Source organism: Mastigoproctus giganteus, chromosome 8 (genome assembly GCF_048544385.1).
Source record: "Mastigoproctus giganteus isolate SK-2022 chromosome 8, ASM4854438v1, whole genome shotgun sequence".
NCBI classification, from domain to species: Eukaryota; Metazoa; Arthropoda; class Arachnida; order Uropygi; family Thelyphonidae; genus Mastigoproctus; species Mastigoproctus giganteus.
In genome coordinates this window covers 139693101-139714505 of record NC_143582.1, presented here as the reverse complement: position 1 = coordinate 139714505, position 21405 = coordinate 139693101, and the positions used below count along the sequence as shown (strand labels likewise).

The 21405-nt window shown below is 41.5% G+C and overlaps 1 protein-coding gene across 1 annotated transcript in view; it reads left to right on the top strand.

The window, feature by feature from the left end:
- LOC150081856 (zinc finger CCHC domain-containing protein 24-like) overlaps positions 1-21405 on the top strand; it is a 209628-nt gene that overhangs the window by 157776 nt on the left and 30447 nt on the right. The window contains exon 3 of the mRNA XM_090378947.1: positions 9102-9266. Coding sequence (XP_090235073.1) covers positions 9102-9266 — 165 coding nt within the window. The remainder of the gene's footprint in view (positions 1-9101; positions 9267-21405) is intronic.

The window sequence follows — 21405 nt, the reverse complement described above, 5'->3', positions numbered from 1 at the left end:
CATAAGCTCATACATTTGCTTTCTTTCATCACATGCCACTACTACTACTACTACTACTACCGCTTATGGGTCGTGAGCTGGGGGTGAGATTGAAGTGTCCAATGACGATACAGTGAACTAAGGGGTGGAAGTGGTTTATAGCCAACTTGGCTTCCTCAGTGATGATACCAATAGTGGATACGGGGTGGGGAATACATTAAGCACATGGCGGCCGTAGCCGAGTGATAAGTACACGTGCCTTGAGTGGCCGGGGTTCAAGCCCGTGACTGCTAAATATAGTGCTGTTTCTTGTATTCTGTCTATCTTGTGAACTCCTCTGACCGTTTGGTCGTCCTGGAGTATAAACAGAAAAATTATTTTATTTATATCTATATGTAATGTAATGTATGTATTTGTGTAGGGCGGCACCTGGAACGTTAGTTCAATTCCGCCTCGTTTCACTGTGAAGATACAGGACTCTGTAGAAATGGCCAGATATGTGCGTTGAGTGTTGTTTGTGTGATTAAGTGTATTGCCTGTTGTTTGTGTTGAACTGGCTTTCAGATACACGGAATCAGCAAGCTGGAAACACGTTCACCACCACCACCACCACCACCACCACCACCACCACAGGATAGGAGACCAGGGGCTACCAACAAGCAGCAGCAGAGGAGAGGAACACCAAGAGCCGAACAAAGTTCGAGCCAGACTCTTGCCAAATATTGTTAAAAGAGAGAGAGAGAGAGAGAGAGAGAGAGAGAGAGAGAGAGAGAGAGAGAGTAAAATAACAACTATACAAAAGTAAGCACTGTACACAAGACTGACCTCAAAGCCATGAGGTAATCAAACAATAGTTTGAGGTTTTCAAAGTAAACAAAGCAAGTAATCTCATTAAATTTTTAAAAGCCCAAAAAAAAGCACATATCTATAGTGGATGCGTTTCTGAGCAGTGCGAAACCTAAGGCTTAGAAAATCGGCCAATCACTAGATTCAGTGTTGACCAGTTTGAAGGCCGCCTCTTTGAATAAAAATACAACACCACCTTCTTTTCTGCTTCTGCTGGAAGTATACCCTGTCCCATAACCTGCCGGCATGGCTATCATTATATTCTGTTGCTCATGCTCAAGCCACGTTTCATATGCAATTCTCTACAAGCAGCTTATGCTTTCCATTTTTGATTATTTTGATATTATTTGGTCCCCATAACAGGAATATCTTTCTCACAGACTTGAGAGAATTCAAATTAAATTCATTAAATTCTTATGCTTTCAAAATCGCCTTGCCTTGCACTTTGGGGCACTTCAGAATCGTTCCTTTTCACTCCAGACAACGCCATGGGTCTCTTTTAGTCTGCAATATCATAAACTGTATTATCGATTCTCCATCTCTTCTTGAACAAATACCTTTCACTACACCCCGCTTGAATTCTCGTTATAAAACTAATTTCTCACTGTCTGTTCCTCAAACTCAACAGTTACTTGGAAGTCGTCTGTTCCGTTTCCTTCACGTATGATCTAGATAACTGGATGGACTACATTTCAAGATTCAAAGAAAATTCCGCTTCTGCCGAAATCCTCTCCAAAACTCTCAATTTGCTCCTACTGATGACCTTTCCATAATTTCCATCACAAGACAGCAACTGATATATGTTGTTAACTCCATGCGTCCATCTAGTACCGCAGGCCGAGATAAGATACCTCATTTCATAATTAAGTGCCTTAGCCCCTACATCCTAGATGCATTGCTTTCAATCTATAACTCTGTTCTTTCCACACGAGTTTTCTCTGCTCAATGGAATGAATACTCTGTGAGTCCACTGCCTAAGGTTAAAGCGCCAACAAGCCTAAAAAGATTTCAGACCAATGTCAACTTCTTCCACTCTCCTCAAACTTCTTGAAAAGGTACTCTTTCCAGCATTAAAGAAACAGCTGATGCCACAGAAGCTGAAACAGTTCCATTTCGCAGTTGCAAATAGATCCACCATAACAAACCTCATGGCCGCACAGACATCAATTCTTCAAGCCTTCGAAACTAAATCCGAATTAGCTATTGTGTACGCCGATATTGAAGCTGCTTTTAACAGCCTAGACATCACAGCCCTTCTCAGTCTTCTGCAATTCTTCTTCAGGATTAATGGAGACCTACTAGCTTTCTTCACCGCCTTATTGTGGAATAGAAGTGTCCACCTCACAATGAAGAAGACCCACTTTACAAGAAAAATCAATGCAGGAGTTCCACAAGGTGGCGTCCTGTCTGGCCTTCTTTTCTCAGCCATTCTAATTCCTTTCATGAGTCCCCGTGATGATGCTCTAATTTATGCCGACGATATAAAGTTTCTTACCTTAATCCCACCGTCTGAAAACCCAATGGCAATTACGTCTTCAATCACAGAGAACTTGACCGCTCTTTCAATTTACTTGAAGATGTTTGGGTTAAACCTTAACCCTTCAAAATCTGCAATAATGATTTACTCATTGAAACAGCATCCAACAGTAATTCAACCACCAGTTTTGGGTACTCTCATCCTCAGTGGTTACTTGCCATAAGGACCTCGGTGTCTATTTTGATCCGAAGCTAAAATTCGATGCTCACACAAAATACCTCCGGAAGAGATTTAACACCCTACGCTGGAGAGCGAAGCAACACTTACTTCGCTCCAACGATGCCGTAACCACTACCAGATATCTTCAAACCACTGTTTATCCGGTTATTTTATACGCTGCTGAAATTTGGGCGTCGCTGAAATTTGGGCATCTGCGTCGCCCTCACTTCAAAAACCGGTGTTCTCGTGTGAATACTGGACCCTGAAATGGGCCACAAATAAGCATCGCCAACCCCCTCAATTGAGAACAACTGACATGGCTGAGCAGCTAAATATACCCAGACTCCCGAGGTTAATTGACAGAAGGCGTTTAATGACTACAGTAAAAATGTACACAAGAGTGATAACGCTCCAAACATCTGGGATTTCTGTCAGTGGCACAGTCCTCTGCCATCCTTGAGGTCAGACCCCACACTAATCCTCAAATACAACCGGTTGAAACTGTGGAGTCGGTTCCTACCTGTCCAGGCGCTCCCCAAATTTCAGGCACTGCTCCGTCTTGGAGTCGACCTACAGAAAATGGCTACTGACTACAAATACCCTCGCATGTTCCTCGAGTGGGTTACATCTGTGGAACTGGGATAAATTCCTCCAAACTGAGTTACGACGTTTAGTTCCCCTATATTTTCCTATTATTATACTGTAATTTCATTTTTACATGTTTAATTTTGTTAACTCATAATTTCCCACGTAACTGTAATTTTTGCCTATTTAATCACATATATAATGTAAAACTCTTGGCCATGTCGCCGTGATGAGAATTATTGTTACGAGTACATGTACCGTACTTAGCAGCAATAAAGAAGTTATTTATTTAAATAATCACAATATTGATTTTACCCTTAAACCGTCTATATAAGAAACTGCTCTTCACTCCGTTTTGTTAATACAAATTTTGTATACTGTATATATTGTAACACTAGTGATTGTTTTGTATTGATTCTCTGTAATTCTAAGCTTTCTCACCGTTATCAAGAGCAGCGTTTCTCAAACTGTGTTCCGCGGAACACAAGTATTTCGTGAGATATGAACAAGTGTTCCGCAAAAAAATTTAATTAATAATTGAAAAAATAAATAAATTTTGCATATTTGTAGCGGACACCGCTTTTGTTTTATTATAATTTTTAACATTATTTTTTTTTATTAATATACTGCCATAGACTAATAATCAAATAGACAGCGGAACACTTTATTTTGGCGGGCGCTTGCATAGATAAGTATGTGTAGAGGTAATGACATCTACTAAAAAGTAGTGATCTAATATGCCATTCGTATGCAATTTAGTCTGGAATACACGGGTTGAAGGAAAGAAGGAAACGAACTGATATCATAATTAAACTCACTTCCTTGTTAAAAAATTTTTTTTGATAATTATCAGTATTTCGAAATACTATTATTAAAATAAATTACCATGGATTTGTGGTTGAAAAGAGGAACTTAAAAATGAGAAGCAAGCATTTCTAGTATTGCAAATGTGGTCGGCGAAAAGGAACGCAATATTGTCACACTTAAAAGTGAGGATGAACAATCGCAGCCTTTTGTTCCCCAAAAAATCTGAAGTGAAAAAAACAGGAACCACCTAATAAAAGAACAAAACGAAAGTATGATGACGGTTATTTAAATTTCGGCTTTACATGTGTTGGAAATAAAAAATGCTCCTGATGCACAGTGCGTCGTATGTAATTAAATATTACAAACAGTTCTTTGGCACCCTCTACACTTGTGTTTTGTAAGTGTTCCGTCAATATATTGTGAGATGAAAAGTGTTCCGTGACTAAAAACAGTTTTTGAAACGCTGATCTAGAATTTGCGTGCCACGTGGGTGAGAAGTTTGTAAATAATTTGCTCAGTAATCTCGGTAATTTTATTTCTTATGCCTCTACCTTTCTGATACATCAAACTACCGCGGTTCCCAAACTATGCGTCGCGACGCCTCGGGGCGCCGCCGCGAACTCACAGGAGTGCCGCGGGATATTTTAAATTTTCGAGGAAAAAATGCGAAAAATGGCTACTAAGTTGTTAGGACATAAATAATTATTAAGTTGTTTGGAACTAACTACTTAATAAACGGAGCTGTTAGGTATTTCTTTTGGCCTAGGGGCGCCGTGAAAAAATTACTGAAACACTAAGGGGGCCGTGAACCGAGAAAGTTTGGGAACCTTTGCATGATTGAAGTCATAGTGCAGAGCGAGGCACTTTAATTAAATTTTTGAGCCTCAAGAAAGGGAGAACCACATCAGATCGTGGTTGTCTCACTGTAATCAGCGTCGGGATCGGCCAGCATAGCTTGTTTTGCTTGCACGGGAAATTTGCGCTACGGAATGAAAACAGACTTTTTCATTCTTAGTATGGCCCGAGAAGCACGACCACTGTTGAACCTGAGTCTCGAATCAGTTTCCATTCGGCTGAGCATATAGTGTGGGCTCCGCGACGTTTCTCCTTTTAATGCTGTGGCTTGTGTAGAACGTTGGACAATAACGCCGAAGAGGGGTTACTGATGGCTCCGACAGATGTTGCTTTACAGGTTAATTTTAATGAAGCATAGTTATATCTCTTAGTGGGTAGCTCAGTGACTTACACTGGCGTGAAGTCTTGAAAGAGGACAACAGCTACTTGTTCAGAAGTTAAGTGCAACCTCGAAATGAAAAAAATTCTTAGAGATTTTCCAATGCGCCGTCATGGCTCTGAGCCTAAAAGAATTTGACGTGGCCGTTACTTATGCTTTTTTCATCTGAGCAATCAGCCCGTGTAACTGGTTGACTCTTGGGGAGTGAAGTGTTGTGAGTGGAGTTGGGGCTTCGTCCTTGCGAGACTGCCTGCCCGTGAGTTATCGAGTCATTATGATGGCTGATATCAAACCTTGGTGCATTTCTCATTCTGTGTGCAGATAGCATAATTTCTGGATATTCCTGACAGTTGAAATGAATGAGCTGATGAGTCGTTCATGTGGATGAGGCCTCCATTACGGCAGAGCTCAGGCTAGTGGGAAGGGATGCGAGATGCTCAAGCTCTGGATTATTTTTCTTTTCATCTGACATGTCGTTTGAGGACTACGTTTCAGGTATATTATCTTATTTTGTATGGGAATGTGACATATTTTCGCTTGATGGTTGATTCCTGCAGCTTTTCCACAGAATCAGAAATGGGTTGGGGGTATATGCTTTTAATCCAGCGCTGATTTCGTGATCTGGATTGATCATGAGAAAAGCTGCGTTTTAAAGTCTTACGAAGTTCGCAAGAGAAGTAAACATAAACACTCGTAGTAGAAGCTGTCAACTTCAGTTTGTACGCTTTTTAGTATGATACCTTGAAGTATCACACTTCAAGCTTTATAGTGTGATACCTTGATACCTGGCAACTAAAAAACTAAAACTATTATTTTTAGGCCACCCGAATAATTAAATGCATCTGCCGTGCTGTGTGTCTTATGTCTGTTAATTGCGCGTGTTTTATGGTCGAGTTGTCGTTTTGCTGGACGAAAAACCCCAGTTCTTGGGGGGGGGGGAAACCTTGTTATCTACGCCTGAGACCGACTCAAGCTGAACTCAGCCACGAAGTGGGGAAAAAAAAAAAAAAAAAGCCCATTAAAGTTCTTTGAGTCATCGACGGGATTCGAACCCTGGCCTTTACCACCCGGTGTGGGGAAGATGGTGATAATACCTCTGTGCTACCCACGCAGACTCAGCACTGGCAACAGGAGATCAGCAGTCATATGAAATTGGCCAGAGGGAACAAGTGGACGTTTATTTCGCAATCCAACTAAATATTGCCTTTCTGTCGCCGCTGTCAACTCCTCATCAGGGTAAATGCTCACACTCTTCCGTCCAACTAGATACACAAGCCTCGGGCTCGATGGTCCATTCAGCCTGTGAGTTAGTACTGATGTGGGAGATGGATATGGGATCCTGCTGGGTTGTAACAGTACGCTTAGTGATGAGCTCGAAGTACTGATTTCCCTAGAAGCATCTTCCAAGTTATCTAATCTGAGTCATGGAATAGCGCTTTCAGTATCGAGTGGTTCGTGTGGCTGACTTTGTTCTCAGGCTTCTGAGCTAGATACATGTCTAAAGGTGTCAATTCATGTTTCAAAGGTGAAATTACAGATATTCTTGGAAAGAATATCTGTAATACCTAATATAGTTGGCACAACCGATCGATTACTTTTACATATTAAAAATTTGTGAAGGTCCTGAGCATTTTCTGTACAGGTACCAGTTACGTGAAAATTACCAAATGGCGAGTACGATTGTTACAGACGTTCGATTGGTTTCGTACATTGCTACAGACAACGAAATGGCCAGTAGACAACGTCTAGATGACTTTACCCGGGGTCGAATAATTGGGAAGCTCTACGAAGGTCGAAGTGTGAGGAGTGTGTCTGCAGAGTTCGGTATCGCCCATAGCTACCACAAACTGCTTTTGTTTACACAAAACTAATTTATAACAAATAACAATAATAATACTGGCCGCATTTACCTATCTATCTCTAATGCACCTTTCATTATCCTCTTCGGCCTGGACAAGAGCAGTACCCCTCTAGAGCTCTAGGAGGAGATATACTATAAAAACCTTAGCGCGCATACAGCAGAGGACGACATTGATGCTGACATTATACCCAAACACATCACAAAGTCTAAGTCAGCTGCGACAGCTAACTGGATGGTCGAACTTTTCCCCCAGAGTATGGAAGGTTATTAGCCAAAATGAGAGGATCTTCATGGAATGGGGAAGCCACCGATTCACAGTATGTTCCAGTTCCCAAATGTTTTAGGTGTCTGAGATTTGGGCACACGTCGCACACCTGTAACCAACGGATCTCGACGTGTGGCCACTATGCCCAGCAGGGACATGAGTTTAAAGACTGTCCCAAAAAAGGAAGAACCAGTAGTTTGCGCAAAGTGCAAAAGTTTTAAAATGCCACACCAGCACTCCATCGAGGACGCAAACTGCCTTATATATATAAAAGTTGAGGGAGCATACCAAGCTAGAACCAATTATGGAGAGACGTTCCACCCAACCACCAACGCAGAAGAAGCTGAATTTCTTGCAGATTAATGCACAGCGTGCCAGAACAGTGACTGAACAAATTAAATTAAAAATAGAGGAAGAGAATATTGATATAATTATGCTTCAGTAGCATTATGCCTACAAGGATAATGTCACAGGTTATTCAGCTTTATACAAAATCATTTCAGATACTACAAATGCACCACGGGCCGCAATCCTAGTCAAAAACACTGAATTCTCTGTAGCTAAAGTAGCTCCACTTTGTACATCCCTTAGCGCCTGTGCCCAAGTTCTTACTGCCATGGGGTCCTTTCATCTGCTCTCACTCTATAGCAGACCTGATGAAGACGTCTCAATTGCGACCGCCATAATAGAAACAACACTGGACCTTCTCCCCGGGGGATAAGCTACTCATAGCCATGGACGCGAATTGTCGTTCTATTGTGGCATAGTCAAACGCCTGATCGCAAGGCCACGCGAAACGGGGAGGAGCTTGAAACTTCATCCTTGCCTCCAAATTCAAATTCTTATATTAGGGCCACCAATAATCTCTTACATATACCCATATATGTATTATGACTGTAAATCGCGTGTGTTCTCTGGTCGATTTGCCTGTTTTGCTGGACGAAAAAATCCCACTTTCTGGGAGGAAAAACCTTGCTATTTACGCCCGAGACCGAATAATTCAGCCACTGTGTGAAAAAAGCCCACTAAAGGTCCTCGCGTCATCGACGGGATTCGAACCCGGGCCTTTTCCACCCGGTGTTGGGAGGACGGTGACGATACCACTGTGCTCCAATCTACAGGTGCTCAACAGCCTGGAAATCTCTCCACGTATAGTAATACCCTCTGGGAATGTACCATCGACATCACCCTGATCACGCCGACTATTTTTGGGAAGTTCTGCGAGTGGAAGGCCTTATAGCACGGATGCCTTACACCAAGACCTTATAGCACGGATGCCTTACACCAAGACCTTATAGCACGGATGCCTTACACCAAGACCTTATAGCACGGATGGTCGCAGCAAGTGCAGAGATACAAGACAGTCCTAGGAACTTCCAACGGTTAACTCACAACGTTTATTTTATCCACACTGACATCGAATTATCATCTACGTTAATGCAGTGATGCGCTGTACATATATACCTGCCAAGGGTGGGTTTGTCCACTAGCGAGAGGGGGGGTGACAGCGTCGCGTTGCCCAGGAACCAGGTATCCCATAAATTCGTCCTTTCAGTGTATATCTGCTAGTACTGCTCAAATGTGCAAAATGTACCAAAGTATTTAACGACTGAGGGAAGAACTATAAATTCATTCACGAATTAAACTTAAAAATGGAAGTTAAAAAGGATCAATGGTAAATTGGGTAATTTTCTAGTCGGTCTTACTTACTTTTTAAACAATTGTTTAAATTTTTTTTCACAGCTCAATTTTCCTTTTAACCATTTAGGTGAATATTTTATTTAATTCAGTTTCGTTTTTTTTTTTTTTTTTTTTTGTTCTTTTATAGGCAAGACCAAAAGGAGAAGGTCTAACTCCCTATCAGGGCAAGAAGCGATGTTTTGGGGAATATAAGTGTCCTAAGTGCAAACGAAAATGGATGAGCGGCAATAGTTGGGCTAATATGGGTCAAGAATGCATCAAGTGTCATATCAACGTTTATCCACATAAGCAAGTAGGTGTTATATTCATTTTGTCTGCATATAAATTTCCCTTCAAGCACATGTATCTCTATAACATACCTTTGTTGAAAACAATAAACGTTACTTGACATTTTTAAGCAACATATCCATGAACATAGAGCTCAAAATCTAAACACAGTCCATTAAAACCAGTTGTTGTGTCCCAGTTGCAACAAAATTGGTCAAGACGGTTGCTCAACTTTATTTTTTTATTTTTTTATTTCTGGAAAAAAGATTACGATTTTCTGAATTCTGCTTGGAATATACCAATGCATTGTAACATTTATTAAATGTAATTTTTATATTTAAAAAAAAAATTAAATGTGTTTTTTATACATTTTAAAATTTTAGTTTCAGTTAAAACTAATGATTATACTGAAAACCAATAGTCACTACTAAGTGGTTTATAAAACTGTTTAAACCGTCAAACCCGCGAAATTTCAAAATTTCGTATGTGCATACGAATCAATTCATATACAGGGTGTTTCAGTTAAACGTTTCAGAACTTCTAAGAGGAGTAGGGTACATCCTGACAACTCGAAATCATATACCAATGGGCAGAATCGAAAATTCCGAGCTTTAGTGCAGGGAATCTTAATTTCGCACAAGAACGCCAAGTTAGTAGGATGGATGATTACACGAACGCAGAGTTAGCCGATATGCATTTGGCGTACGGGGCTGCAAATTGTAGTGGGCCAGCCGCACAGCGTTTGTACGCGGAACGATATCCGACGAGGCGTATTCCCAGTCATAATTTCTTTGCAAGACTGCACCAGAGGTTAGCTGAGAGAGGTTCATTTGAAAGAGCTGACAGGGACAGGGTAAGAACAGCACGGACTCCAGCCGTCGAACAGAATGTGCTGCAGCATGTACAGGGGAATCCAAGAACGAGTACACGAAGTCTAGCAAACGCAGTCGGGGTTTCCCATTGCAGCGTCTGGAGGATTCTCCGAGAACAAGACATGCATCCGTTTCACGTGCAGCGTGTCCAGACACAGCAACCGGAGCATTATGCACCTCGTATTGCTTTCGCACAGTGGTACTTTGGAAAATGTGCTACAAATCCCCTTTTTCCTGCTGAAGTGTTGTTTTCCGATGAGGCATCCTTCAGAAGGGAAGGAATTTTCAACACGCATAATGACCATATCTGGGCGGTCGAGAACCCGCATGCAATACGACGTCGTGCAGCACAGATTCGATTTTCGGACAATGTATGGGCCGGTATTATGGGAGATCACCTCATCGGACATTACCTGTTACCGTGTTGTCTAACCGGACCTATCTACTTGATCTTTCTGCAGCAAGTATTGCCACAACTTTTGAGAGATGAACAGATTTCTGCATCGACGCAACAGACAATGTGGTTCCAACACGATGGAGCCCCTGCCCATTATAGCGGAGATGTTCGTAACTACCTGGATGTCACATTTGGTCAACAGTGGATCGGACGTGGTGGTCCCGTGCGTTGGCCTGCTCGGTCACCCGACCTATCATGTCTTGATTTTTATTTCTGGGGTCATATGAAATCGCTAGTTTATGACACCCCTGTTGACAATGCTGAGGAGCTGGTTGCAAGAATCGCAGTAGCTGCCGAAGAAATTCGAAATTCGCCTGGAGTATTCCAGAATGTTCGGATGTCCATGCGTCGGAGATGTGAGGCGTGCATTGTAGCCCGTGGAAGAAACTTCGAACACTTACTTTAATCCATGTACCTTTTGCTTCTTTTCATGTATTATTAAAACGATTTCTCACTTACGGTCTCTCTTCTTTATGGTGCTTCTGTGTACAACACCGCTTCAGGAAAGCATTTCCAATCCCACATTGCTATATGATTTCGAGTTGTCAGGATGTACCCTACCCCTCTTAGAAGTTCTGAAACGTTTAACTGAAACACCCTGTATAGTGTTTGGCGCCCCCGTAGCCAGGTGGGAAGGAGCAGCAGTGCGTAGCACACGCTTCTTGATTAGACCGGGGTTCGAGCCCGTCACCACCAAATACGGAGGATGTGGAAAGGTCAGCGAATGACCACCGCATATCCCGCAGCAATATGGCTTTAGTTGCTAATGCTCCTAAAAACCCAAATAACTAACTAACTAATATATAGTGTGTGTGTGTGTGTGTGTGTGTGTGAGAGAGAGAGGGTGGGGGGATTAAACTTACACTAAATCAAAATTACTGAGTGTAAAGTAGAGCAAAGAAAAGTGTTGTACATGATCACGATTATATCTGTTTAGAACATACACACATTTAAAGAGAAAGAAAGACTAAACTAATTATGATAATAACTAAACAGCTAATAGCACGAATCTGGATCCAAACAAAGATCATCGCCATAAAGTATAAAATTATTATATACCAGCAAATACACATGTTTTGTATATACAGTATACAAATTTATATACACAAAATATTTGTAGAAGAATAAGAGAAATTTACCTCAATATGATACGTAGAACACTTCCATATGATGCTCTCCAGAAATTAAAACGAAAAAAGATTAACGCAAAAAGATTACAGTAAAAAATCAATTGAAAAACCATTCAAAAATGAATTAAAATTCAAAAAACAATTAAATTAAATTAAATCAATTTTAAAAAATAATTTAAAAAATATTTTTAAAAAGTTTAACATAAATTTTGAAAAACGATTTTACTTGCCCTTTTTTCTTCGTTTTAATTTATGGAGAGGATCATACGAAAGTGTTCTACGTATCATATTGAGGTAAATTTAACTTATTATTTAACAAATATTGATATCAACGTAGAACGTATTGAGCATCATAGCTCTGTTATATACTATCAAATACACAAAATATATAATTGCCGGTTATTTAGAATACACTAAATGCCAATTTTTCAGAACTAGCACCAAAAATCAATACAGAAGCCATAATTAGCAAAGCCATTCGTTTCTGATTGTCTTCTACCAGCTGTAGCTAGGCCAGGAGACATCCCACATTGTTAGTCATAGATGAAAAACATATGAAAGTATATTTACTATATTATTTCAAAGCTTACAGGCAAAAAAAACTACCCGACAGAGAGCTAAAGACTTAAATCAAATATATACCGGTACATCCATAACATCCATCTGTGGGGAAAATGGAAAACCGTAAATGCTAAATTAATCCCCTGGCATTTACAGCCGTGAAGGGAATTTGTCACTCACCATTGTAACACTTTATTTAGTATGGTAGGACAAATACAGATTATTCATTAAATAAAATAATAAAAAACACTTAATACCAAATGAGAATTTTATTAAGAAACACTTCAATACATGCTATTAATACTAGAAGGCAACGTTTCAAGTCAATACTGCGTCTCCTCTTCAGACCTCATGAACGTGGAAAGCTTAAGTAACAGATCTACAGAAAACTTGGAGCAATCGAGCCAAGTGATTAACCTGCCTTCACGTGGTGGACGTGTGTTGTCATATGTAAGGGGGTTGTTCTTGGGTTTTAGGAACATTGGCCTGACGTAGCCGAGTGGTTAGGAGCACGAGTGCAGTAGTACACCCTCTTTGACTGGACCGGGGTTCAATCCCGTGGCTGCTAAATACGATTAACATTTGTATTGACTGATTGTAAATTCCACGGACCTGGTGGTCGTGCCGGAGTATAAACAAGAACATTAGCGACTAAAGCTATATTGCTAGGTTTATATTGGGTGTGTTATATGGTAGATTTTGTTTTTCTGGACGAAAAAACCAACGTTTCCGAAATAAAGAAACATGCTACCGTCGCCTGAAAACGACCAACTCAGCCACCTTGTAAAATACGCCCATAAAAATTCCTCTCGTCATCAACAGGACTCGAACCGAAGACTTTTCCACCCGGTGTGTGGAGGACGGCGATTATACCAATTTTGCTACCCAGGAGGAATATAAGGCGGTTCCTGAACGTTACTCTTTACGTGGTATAAAAATGTTTATTATTATTATATTTTAATCTTTAAAAGATTGAAAACCAAGTAAAAAAATATGGCTGCGTTTAGTGTGCACGTGCTAATTAACATTCCGTTAATTTCAGTATTAATTAGTGATTTTAACGTGTGCTACAGCTTGAATTTTCTGCAACGGGGTTTTTAAGGTCGAAGAACAACGTGGCGAGTTTTGCTTCTTGATATTATGGGTCCATTCGAGTGTTTTATCGCGTTATTTATTCAACGCCAGCGATAATGTCTCTGCCTGCTCACCACGGCGGCATTGTCCTGGAATTCAAGAGTGTAGCAATCAACCAAAAAATTGCTACCACGCTTGAACCACACTCCTTGACTGGGAGGGGTGTCCCCCTGTGTGTTAGAATAGGACAGCGACTGTGCCTCAACAGTTTAGTGCTTTTCCGTGAAAATATAATGAACTACTTGGTTTCCCTGCTTCTCCATAGACTTAACATGGAAAGAGTCTATCATTTTGACTATTGGTCTTATGAAGAAATGAATATCGCCATTGTGTCCAGCGCCCCAAGAACACCCGTGGAAAATAATTCCATCCTCCTAAGGCTTTCCTCCAAGAAGTGGTCAATAATAAAAAATACAGGAAAGGTATCCTCGTCGAATGAAAATGTAAAACTGTGCTTTGTTAATAATCTGATGTAACATTTTTTTTCTCATGTATCTTTTGTAAATATGTTTTGTAAACCCCTGGCACCACCATGCCGTGACGGGACTAATTGTATGTCTATCATTGCTGCAATTAAAGATTCTATTCTATTCTATTCTATTATATTTTCTTCATTTGGGCTTCTCCCCCCACCCACGTGACCGTCGCCCAAATCTTGCAAACTGTGATGTCTCTAACCCTTGCAAACTGTCTCTAACAGTAAATATCCTGTTTATCCGAAGAACTTCGCTAATTCGGAAAACTGACTAAAATGGAGGACAATGAGAAACAAGTGATTTCAAATGGCACTCAATGCCACTCTGATGATTCCCAATTTAAGCTTGGGGCTAACCCGAGCCCTACTAATAAACTAGATGACATCGAAGAGAACAGACCAGGCCCTGCTTGCAAGCGTAAAAATAAAAAAAAATGAGAGTGTCCAAGTCTGATAGAGAAACTCGAAATACGAATGATAACAAGGAAGCACAAGAGCAAACCAGCCCTCAAGCGAAAACCAACGGTGAACATTTTTTTTTTTTTTTTTTGGTTACAAATTTCTGCTTTTCCAATACGGTAAAGCATAAACCTTACATCAACATGCAGTAGTGCAGCATAACTCCAACACATAGTAGGTAGTCGCCAGCCATATAAGCAAAGTCATATGCTGATAAACTCCCCAGCAGCTGAGTTCCCTGCAGTGTCCTCAACGACTTATTTTTAGATCAGACTGGGTTAAGCCCATATTTAGAAGCAAGTCTACCGACCCCTTATACCATATACCTTTATACGATATAGTGACCGAACTGACTACCAGGGAAATTCCAATTTTATCTATAATTTGCTTTTTCAAGTCTCTATTTAAGTCATAGTAACTGGTTTTAATTTTATAGACTTTGTCAAGTTCAATCTCCGTTCCTACTATTTGGACATCAAGAAGGCAGGCGGAGGGAGCCCTTACACACAGAAGGTACGGCTTTCGTACAGCTACTTGGGTAATAAAACGTGGCTCTTTTTGAACCTCCCACCCCCTTTTGTGGCAACCTATTTTCCACAAGGTTCACACAGCATCATGCCTTTTTACACATGCCCCATGGGTCTGTTGGCACCTTTGAGCAATATGGGCGAGCGACTCGACCGCATTGCATCCAGCCCAACATTGCCTATCCGAACTACGCCCTCAAGATGTTCTTGAGAGGGTCGGAAAGGCATTGATTCTGGTCTTAACCAGTTCAATAAATGCGTTACTGGACAGCAATTTGGTTCCGTCACCCACCCATCGATGCTGTGATTTCATCTGTGAAGAGTTTTTAAAGCAGTTGTCATCAAAAGAGGAGTGCAAGACCCCTCTCCACCGCCTACTAACGGCGTCCTTATTTTCCATTATCTGAGTTCCATCTTTAAGCAATTTATTCGCTTCACTTTACTCCTTACTAATTATCCTCTGGAACTTCACAATTTTTATTATCTCCAGAGGAGATTGGCGCGGTCTCTCAAGGTGACTTTACTTTAACATGGAATGGTCCAACGAAAAGGACGGTATACCGAGTCCTCCGTTTACGATATCTGCATGGAAATATGGGGTAACTATCTTTCGGTAACCTCAACCAGGATCTGACTACTGTTCTTATTAAGACATCTAACCGATTCACCCCAGCTGCTGTAATTTTACCAAACGTGAAAGCGTGGTAATATCTAGGCAGAAGGTACACTCTCAAAATAAATAACTATTGTTGTGATTTTAGAGGAGCTGTTCTTAATCGTCCCAATAGATCCTCTAGGTCTAGATCCGGGGGGACTTTGCCCGTGACATCAAACTTTATCCCCAAATATTTCCAGCTCTGTTTTAGATCACCCGTTGGTAAAGCTTTATCCCCTATCATGAGACTGAGCCCTTCGATCTTCGACTTCTTTGCTTTAACAGATGGAACCCAAGACAGCGCCCAACTTTTGTTCATATTTATAGTTAGCCCTCTTCTTTTAAAGAAGTAATTTAATTACCGATAAGGCACTGCGGTGCCGATTGTATAGAAGCTGCTACGAGATCATCAGCGAATGCAAATACATTGATTTTAAACCCTCCCATGTAAAAATCTACATAGGCAGGCAGTTTTAAAATTAACATATCTAAGATCAGATTAAAAAGTAAAGGAGACAACAGGTCTCCTTGTCGAACCCCATTCGTAGGCATTATACATTTTATGTCGCCATAGAACCTCAACTCAGTAGAACATAAATGTTGTAGCATGAACACATATTTCAAAAAGGTCGTCGGAACGTGCTTCCTTCTTAAGGCTTCCAATATCGCATTATAATCCACACTGTCGAAGGCCTTCTGAAGATCGATAGATGCTAAATGCAGTGGCTTCAAATCATTCCTAGAGTAGCTGATCATTGACAGAAGGAGCATAACATTTCGTTCAAAGCTCTTTGAACGAAAGCTCAAACGTATGGCCAGGATTTTAATGAACGTCCGTATTATTACTGAAGAAATGTGACTGGTCGAAAATCACCAGGATTTTTGGATTCAGATTTCTTGGGCAAAAATATTGTGTAAGCCTTATATAAACTGTTTGGTAAGGCATCTGTCCACTAAAAGACGTTAAACAGATCAATGAGGATTTTTAAGGGGTTTTTCCTGAATTGCCGTGCAGTAACATCATCTGGACCTGGGCTAGTGATTAAGTCTGGATAGAGGTTCCACACTTCCTCATCTGTGATGGAGCTTAATAGTAGCGCACTTAGCTCTGTACCTTCTTCAGATCCTTCTGGAATATACAATTCATGTTGGGCGCCCCCGTAGCCAGGTGGGCAGGGGTAGCAGTGCGTTGCACCCGCTTCTTGATTATACCGGGGTTCGAGCCCGTGACCACCAAATACGGAGGATGCGGAAAGGTCAGGGAATGACCACCGCATATCCTCGGAGCAATATGGCCTTAGTTGCTAATGCTCCTAAAAACCAAATAACAAACAAACAAACAACAATTCATGTTCCTCACTTCCTTTGCTGAAAACCACTTTCCAAAATAAAAGCATTTCTTGAGAATTCACTACGTCATCCGCCGCTCCCACAGGATACAATATCTTATGAGCGCATCTTCTATTTTTGTAATATAAGCTCTGGGTCATGGCATACTCTTTCTTCCCTGACGTCTCCTACTCAGCGGTTTTTCCTTAAACTGGATGACATCGAAGAGAAAAGAGGCCCTGCTTGCAAGCAGAAAAATAAAAAAATAAAAAAAATGGTAGTGCCCAAGTCTGATAGAGAGACTCAAAGTACGAATAATAACAAGGAAGCACAAGAGCAAACCAGCTCTCAAGCGAAAAACCAACGATGAACAACTAAAGGAAACAGAGACTACTCCTCTGGATCGCTCAATACCGGAAAGGACGGTTCTGGAGCAGACATTATTTCTACGTACGGCCCTGGAAAATGTCATTAAAGAAGCAAGTAGTAGGATCAGTGCTATCCTATGGGCTGATTTTGCGCCCCTCTGGAGAGAACTTGAAACGATATTGATTAACACGCACGTTTAGAACCAAAAAGCAAACACCACAAATGCCACAGGGCGCTCCAGCGGTCCTCAGCGCTGACGCGCTGAGGACCCTTGGCAAAACAAACAGTCCAAGCAGCTAAGACAATCAACCCAAGAAAAAGACTTTCCAAAAGCACTAGGTTTGACTAGTGGTCGCAAGACCAGTAGTCAAACCTAGTGGTCTTGAGACCAGTTAGCACAGAGGAAAGTAACTCTAGTGAAAAGATAAAATCCCAAGTTATGTACAAACTCTCTGATGATCTGAAGACCACGAGAATAAAAGGTATTAGGAAGGCATTAAACCCAGGAATAGTAATCGAGACAGAATCCAAATAAGATTCTGTTGCAAATCCAACACTCACCATCTTGGGACTGAGGGCGGAGGGGCCCAAAAGGAAGGGACCCTCGGTTGTCATTTTTGACCTGGATAGTGGTCTCACCCCCCAGATTATATAACTGCTGAAATATACACAAGGAATCTCCAGACTTTCTTCCCCGATCAGGATAAACATGAATTGCTCACACCAAAGTACGTGACCAAGCTCAAAACGGTACTACAGTCAACTGGATTGTGGAGCTGAGCCCACCCGCCTGGCAAATCCTGTCCAACAAAACGAGGATGTATATCAAATGGAGCAGCCATCACTTTTGTGAACACGTGGCTGTCCCAAAGTATTAGAAGTGTTGCAAGTTTGGCTATACTTCGCACACTTGTACCTAGGCTGTGCCGCCCTGCGGCCACTGCGCTGAAAAAGGCCATTATTTAAACAACTGCCCTAATAAAAGTGCAAACTGTAAAAGTCTAAAAATGGATGCTGCTCACTCAATCAGGGACAGAAAATGTTCGATATATCTAAAGGCCAAGAGTTTGCACCAAACCACACTCGACTATGGCAGCACACCGTAAAGGATATAACACCTCCGTAGTCAAATTCTTCCAGCTAAATTCACATAGGGCCAGGGCAGTAGCCAACCAGTCAGATTGAAAGCGGATGAAGAGAACGTGGAAGTAATCATATTCCACGAGCCTTACAGAAATACCAAGAAGGTGAGGGGATACCCCCTAAACTATAAAATTATCCAGGTGGAGGATGAAATCCCAGGGGATTTCATCCTTAATGGCCGCCCAGATGAGAATCTCTCATCTGGGCGACCTGCGCTCAGATCATCACAGCAATTAGAGCATACTATGTCATTGCAATCTATTACAGACCGGGAAAGATATTACCATGGCCACTAGATACCTGGAGAACGCCACCAACATCCTGCATGGTGAGAAGATCATTGAGGGGCCGACATAAACTGCAGGTAGCCTGCCTGGTTTAGTCATACCGGACAGCACCTGGAGGAGTTCCTGGCCAGCTCTTCCATCACTGTGCTCAACGAACCTAACCAGTTACCGACATTCGGCAACCTCAGATGGGAAGCCATCATCGATGTGTCCTTCGCCACCAGGAACATTGCCAGAAATATTGCAAAACTCTATGCTCTACAGAAATATTGCAAAACATACAGAAATATTGCAAAAACTCTATGATCGGAGTTGTCCAGGATACCTGGACAACTCCGATCATAGAGTCCTGACCTTTCAATTAAACAGGGATCTACACAGGCAGCCTATTGCTAGGTGAATGTTTCACCGTTATGCAATCCATTCTGCAAACTGGGAACTATTTCAAGACACTCTGGCCATCGCGACCAAAAAAACAGCTAGAAATAGACAGAGCCCAAGACCCTAATCACCTACAACAAATAGTAACTAACATCATCACTGAAGCTGCCAACACATCAATTAAAAGGAAAAAAAACAGCTCCAGGCACTGTTTGGACTCCATACAACGTGCAATACTGTTAACCATCACCAGGGCCTGCAGTACAGTTAGCACTCACGCCTTGCAGGCAGGGGCTGTGGTAGAGGGTACACGTGGATATACGCCGCATACCCTCTGGATGGATTTTTTTTTAGGTAAATAGCATATACCTTCTGGTTTTTGAAAGACTTGAAAAAACAAATATTATTTAAATATTTATCATTATAACATTCGTAGAACATACCTTCTGCTAATTTTAAGACTACAGCACTGCTTGCAAGTCCTTGCGGGAACCCTCCCCCTGGACCTTGTAGTGGTGCGCTGCGTGATTCTGTATCAACTCTACAAGGGAACAACCTGCACCATTCTGGAATTCACCACGGATCCCACGAACAACCGCATCACAGAGAAGAAAAGACTGCCAGCTAGCCACCTTCAAGAGATCTGCCAGGCTACATGGGAAAACTCCTCGAAGGGCGAGGTTACAAAGAAATTCCTACCCATCGTAGGACAAACAGGAATTGCTCACAGGTTTTATTAGACCAAGACAAATCGGACTTCGGTCCGAAACTCCTGGTGACTCTGCATAACTTTGAACACATCGCACGGTCTCGTACCGGCGACGCATCTTTCAAGTGTCTGCCTTATCAACTGTCAGAGAATGGTATTTACCCAATGTTGGCCGTCTGCACCCTAAATCTCTCTCCTGGTTCTCCCCAGGACTTTATAGCACCTTCCTACTAACTGGACATGGGGCCTTTAAAGCCAAACTGACAGCCTTAGGCGTTTTAAAAAATTTTTAAATTATTTTATTAGTCAACGAGATTTTTTTCTATATACCCATTTCTGTAATGTATCTGTAAATTGTGTATGTGTTCTCTGGTCGATTTTCCGGTTTTGCTGAACGAAAAAACCCCAGTTTCCGGGGGGAAAACTTTGCTACCTACGCCTGAGACCGACTAACTCAGCCATGAAGTGAAAAAAAAAACAAATTAAAGTTCCTCACGGCATCCACGGGATTCGAAGTCGGGCCTTTTCCACCCAGTGTGGGTAAGGCAGTGACGATACCACTGTGCGTAGACAGCCTTAGGCATCTCAGACGACCCTACTTGTGGCTGCAGGGGAGGTTGGAGAGCTGGCAACATCTCATGCATGACTGCCCACTCTATGATGGCCTGCACTGCCAGCTGATTACAAAAATCATGTACCTTCTGAAAGACTATGAACAGCATCTCCTAGATACAGAGAAGAGTACACCGCTTTTTCAAATTCGCCCAGGATCTATATCTTAGACCAGGGGTCGGAAACCTCTTTGAACATGTAACTGCGGCTCTTTAACTTTCAGCCCACATGAAGCACAATTTGAAATGGAATTGGAGGACTTAAAATGAAGGGCATGTGGAGAATAAGACTAAAATGCCTTAAAACTGAAATTGAGGATTTGGAGAGGCAAAAGGCTGCCCTTGCAATTCTACACAAACGGATGGCGATAGATGAGCTGAAAAAGCAAGACCAAATTGAGTTCGATGGGTGGAGTAGCTTACTGGATACGTACATAAATTTGAAAAGATCTGCGTTTGGACTTCTCTCAGTTTTTGGTTCGACGTATTTCTGCGGGAAAATGTTTTCGACCATGAACTATATTAAAAATAAATCAAGAAACCGCCTGAACAATGCAAGTCTCTCAGCATGTTTAAAGATGAAAATTGCAGCATACTCGCCTGATGTTGAGAGACTCGCCCAAGAAGTTCAGTAGCAAAATTCACATTAATTCGTACCTAATTGGATGTTTTTTTTACGTTTTCTCAGTATTAATAAAGAATATTTCAAAAATATATACTTTTAATAAAACACCTTCCCAGTCCATTCCATTTCTTAACCCCCCCCCACCAAGCTTGAAATGAAGTGCGGCTCTTCGGATTCCCTTTTTTAAAAAATTAGATCAAAAATAGCTCTTCACTCAAAAAAAGGTTGCCGACCCCTGTCTTAGACGATGGAATCATCACATCCAACAGCCAAACCGTACTGACCAAACATAATACTGGAATAAATCCTGCTTCTGATCATCTAACTGGCACCTGTGTATCCCTGAAAACAGATTAATATCCCTTTGAGGGAAAAATCGACAATATAGTCCAATGAGCAACCAACCTACCCACTCTGGAGCCATGTGTTGGACCAGCTGA